General features: G+C 42.0%; 1 protein-coding gene across 1 annotated transcript; it reads left to right on the top strand.

Moving 5' to 3' along the window:
* Positions 1–201: 201 nt before the first annotated feature.
* Positions 202–4,485, top strand: LOC144565583 (Leucine-rich repeat protein kinase family protein). The gene is made up of 4 exons (XM_078315376.1): positions 202–2,239; positions 2,964–3,092; positions 3,382–3,407; positions 3,653–4,485. The coding sequence occupies exons 1-4, from the start codon at positions 558–560 to the stop codon at positions 4,231–4,233; spliced, it is 2,418 nt and encodes an 805-aa protein (XP_078171502.1). The 5' UTR covers positions 202–557; the 3' UTR covers positions 4,234–4,485.
* The last annotated feature ends 321 nt before the right edge of the window (positions 4,486–4,806 follow it).

The following is a 4,806-nucleotide window of genomic DNA, read 5'->3' on the forward strand; positions in this document are numbered from 1 at the left end:
TCGCCGTAGATTTCCGCGATGGAGCAAATATAGAAACGCTTAGCTCTCAGTTCTAAGAAAAATGAGCAACTCTTTACTCCGGTGAAAGAAGCAAACTTTGCAGATATCTCCTCATAAAAGCAAATAAATTGCTTATAAAGCAACTGTTCAATGCTACCGGGCCATCGAGTCTCCTCTCTCAGCTCTCTCTCCCGGTTTTCTCGGCCAAGTCAACCGGCTACTCTCGGTTCTTCTTCTACTCCGGCGTTGTCTAAAGCTTCCACTTTACACTCTCCTCCCGCAAAATTTCAAATTCAGATATTACGACCCAATAAAGCGCTTCTCTTTTTGAATTTTCGATGGTTTGTCAGAGAAGGTGGAGAGAGAGAAACAGAGATAGAAAGAGAGAGAGGCAGTTGGGGTGCGTAACTTTGCGCATTTAATGGTGGCCTCTCCAGTAGTAGCTGGGCTTTGAACCTGAAGCACGTCCCTGCCTTTATTGCATCTCACCCCCTCATCTTTTTTCTTTTTTCTTTTTCTCTCTTCCTTCCCTCTCTCAGAAAACAGAAGAGAGAACAATGGTCCCACTAGTCATACTCTTCCTCACCGGATTGTTGCTTCCTTTGATTTCTCCGGGGGCATTGGCACAAGGACAACCGCTTAGCTCAAACTCTGATCTGCTTGCTTTGTACAGCCTCCGTGGATCGCTCGGCTTACGGGCGCGGGACTGGCCACGGGGATCCGACCCGTGTTCAAACTGGACGGGCGTTACCTGTCAAATGGGTCGGGTTGTGGGCTTAGAAATTTCTGGGTTGAGAAGGACCCGACTTGGCAAGCAGAACCCTCAGTTTGCGGTAGACGGGTTGCAGAACCTCACTCGGCTAACTTGGTTCAATGCCTCAGGCTTCTTCCTTCCTGGGTCCATACCTGACTGGTTCGGCTCCCGGCTTCCTAAAGGTTTCATATTTCTGGATCTTCGCGGGTCGGGTGTTACCGGGAAGATCCCCAATTCACTAAGTAACCTCTCCAGTCTAACCATTCTCGACTTGTCAGTAAACCAGCTCAATGGCACGGTACCTTTTTCACTTGGTAAGCTGAAAATGTTGAATAGCCTCAATTTAAGTCATAATAGGCTATCTGGATCCATTCCTGATGAATTTTGGTCTCTTTCAAATCTAACACTGCTTGATCTTTCTGGTAATAACCTTACTGGAAAGTTACCCAACTCCTCCCTTTCCATTGGATCCAATGTCAGTATTGTCAATTTGTCGAACAACTCATACTACGGTGCGATACCAGTCAGTTTTGCTTCATTTTTCTCCAATCTCAGTTTGGCTGATTTGTCCAGTAACTACTTTGACGGTGTTATAACAATATCACATGACAATGGGAATGTGTCTCTTTCGTTGAACTGCTTTCGGAACCGCTCTGATCAGCGGAGCCTGTCAGAATGTACCATGTTCTATTCTGCCATAGGTGAGCCTTATGACGGGCCCACTGATGGGTCCCCAGCAGCTGGGCCAGGGCAGACACCTCCTGCTTCTACAAATAAAAGAGACAAAAAACTGAAATACATTCTAATTGGAGCTATAGGAGGAGGTGTTTTATTGATTGTACTGGTTGTTTTGGCAACCTTGCTGTGTTGCATGTTTTGTGGTGCAAGGAGGACTGAGCAGCAGCAGACACAGACAAGACAGAGCCCAACAAGCCCGGAATCTCCCAGTGGGCCCCACATAACCAGTGGAAGGGGTGTTGTAACAAGTGGCCGGGCTCACCCTTCAGCCACTGTGGTGCCAAAGATCAATTATGCAGCAGTGGGTGACTCCTTCACCTATGACCAGCTGTTGAAAGCCACATCAGATTTCTCGGACGAGAATCTAATTAAGCAGGGACACTCTGGGGACCTGTACCAGGGACAGTTGGAGAACGGGACTCGTGTTGTAGTCAAACGAATAGGGACTCGTGTGGAGAGAAGGGATGCTTACATTGCAGCTGAGCTCGAGCTCCTTGCAAAGGGCGCAAACCAACGGTTGGTTCCATTTCTGGGGCATTGTCTGGATGGTCAGGATGAAAGTTTCTTGGTTTATAAATTCCTGCCGAACGGTGATCTGGCGACAGTGTTGCATCGGAAAATGCACAAGGAGGAAGAAGGGGAGGAGGTGCAGTCAATTGATTGGCTTAAGAGGCTTAAAATTGCTACTGGGGTGGCTGAAGCGCTTTGTTATCTCCACAATGAATGTAACCCTCCAATTGTACACAGGTACATTCTTTTTTATTTGTTTCCCGTTTTAATCTCTGGTCCTTTCTTTCTTTTGATTAGATGGAGGTATATCCAAATGCTGAGGTAAATTGTATATTACGGGATTGAGCCACCAAAAGGAAAACTTTTGAACTTTTTTACTACCATGGTTGAAAAAATTCATTCTGCCCCATTTTTAAGCATGTTGTTTGAAAATTTCATAATAGATGCTTGCTTTGACCAAAGAAAACAGATTGTTTGTTTATGTTACAAGTACCCAGTAGTTAGGTATTTGTTGAAATACTTTGTCAAATGGAGGGAAGGAGCCAAATTTGGTTAGTTATTAGGTGAATACATGGACAGATAGAGATATGTCTGTTGTACATTTTTCAAGAATCAGTAATGCTTAAAACTGGTAATTAGTTACTGTTTACCTTAATTTTTTTTTTAAATATTCACCAACTGAAAGGCATTAATTGAGCAAACCATAAGGTCGACAATTTTATAGAACCTTTCTACAAAAGAGGAAATGCTTGTTTTATTTTTTTTCAATTTTCAAACTAAATCACATCAGTGATACTTAAAAATTGTTACCTTTAAAAATATTTACCGGATAACTTCCGCAAAACAAAATGGTAACAGTTTCATATGAGATGACTTTTTAGAGAGGAGGAAATGCACTTCTGTAGGCATTTTCTTCAGTAATTGTTGAAATACTAAATAAATTGCTACTTTTAATGAAAAGGGATGTGCAAGCAAGCAGTATATTGCTGGAGGATAAATTCGAGGTACACTTGGGTAGCTTAAGCGAGAACTGCGTCCAAGAACCTGAGAGCCACCAAAATGTTTTAACTCGCCTCATCAGATTCAGCTCGTAAGTCCATTTCCATTTGTTTTTTCTTCCTGTGGTGACGTACACTTTACTAAAATTAGTACCACCTTTCATTGGTAGTGCTTTTGTAATGCTTAATTACGCCTTTCTGAATCTCAATATTAAGCAATAAAGGATCTGGTACTACCTGGTACATATTTGATATGTGTCGAGCTACCTGGTACTCGAAATAATGCAACACAAATAATTACGAGGAAATAAGCATATTTACTTTTAAATTCAATTTTCATGCATTTGATATTCTCTCTCTTTCTCTTTGGTCCCATTGCAGAGCATCCACGGATCCCGGCACTTCAAGTAAGTAATACTTGCATCTTCCCACATTTTTATACTACCAGTATTACTTATCTTTGTACAACAAATCACTGCAATACTCCATGGTCTTTAACTAACAGTGTCCTTGAACTTGAACTACTCGTCTGGGTGGGTGGGTTTTTTGTTTATCAAGTAGAAATCGTAAATATAAGGTTGGTTAGGTTTTGCTCTAACTTTATTGCGCCTTTTCTAATATATTTTGAAAAATGAAAAAAAAAAAAAAACAGGATCGCAACCCGTCACATGTGCATATGATGTTTACTGCCTAGGCCTGGTCTTGCTCGAGCTAGTAACAGGCCAACCAGCTGCTGCCACGCCAGACTGGCTCGATCGTATCCTTCCCTGTATCAACATCTATGAGAAGGATTTAATAACCAAAATAGTTGATCCATTTCTAATAGTAGATGAAGATCTTTTAGAGGAGGTGTGGGCCATGGCAGTAGTTGCCAAGTCATGTTTAAATCCTAAACCCGGTAAACGCCCCCCGACACAGCACATTCTGAAAGCCCTAGAAAACCCCTTGAAGGTTGTCCGAGAAGATCCCAACTCAGGTTCTGGTCGCTTACGTGCCACGTCATCACGTGGTTCATGGAATGCAACTTCGTGGGGAAGCTGGCGGCGTACTTCGTCAGACGTTGGCATGACAACTGGTACCAGTAGAGAAGAGGTGCGGCGGTCTGAGACGGTCTGGTCAGGTTCAGGAGGAAGTAATGGTAATGGAGGGGAGAGGTCATTCTCTCACAGGAGAGTGTCGAAGGAGATTGTTCCAGAGCCGTCTGGGTTGCGTGAGGTTGTTACGGAGGATTAGGATTCGTTTTTTTTTCTTTTCCTTCTTTTTGTGCATGATTCTTTGTGGATTATGATTTTTTGATAGGAGGACAATAGGTTCATTTAGGTTGGATGTGCACTCTCTTGTGCACAGTTAGATGCAAGGGGGGCAAGCTGCAGTTGTCAATTGTTTGAAACATTTTTTGGGAGGTTTTTTTTTTTTTTTTTTTTTCTAAAGTAAACTGTAAGAATGCAAATATTTTTGGATGTAAGTATTGTTCATTGGCAAGCATTCTTGAGTGGACGAAAGTATCAGATATGTAACTTGTAGGATTCAAGTATTGTTCCTTTTTGGAGAAATAAAACATAGCTGTTGGAGGGAATTGCAGTCCATCTTTGTCAAAAGCATAACATGCGGACTGAGCATAAACCTGTAAGAGTAAGGCTTGGGTGCATGGATAGCATAAGGCCATAGCATAAGGCCATCCCGTGCTACAGGCCTCAAAAATCTATCGTATAATCTTCAAACTTCGATTTAAATAGCTCAATAAATTGGTTATATAATAAACTTGTTGAATACTAATTTTTACTATATTTAATTTTTTTTTTTATT

Source organism: Carex rostrata, chromosome 14 (assembly GCF_964058835.1).
Source record: "Carex rostrata chromosome 14, lpCarRost1.2, whole genome shotgun sequence".
NCBI lineage: Eukaryota > Viridiplantae > Streptophyta > Magnoliopsida > Poales > Cyperaceae > Carex > Carex rostrata.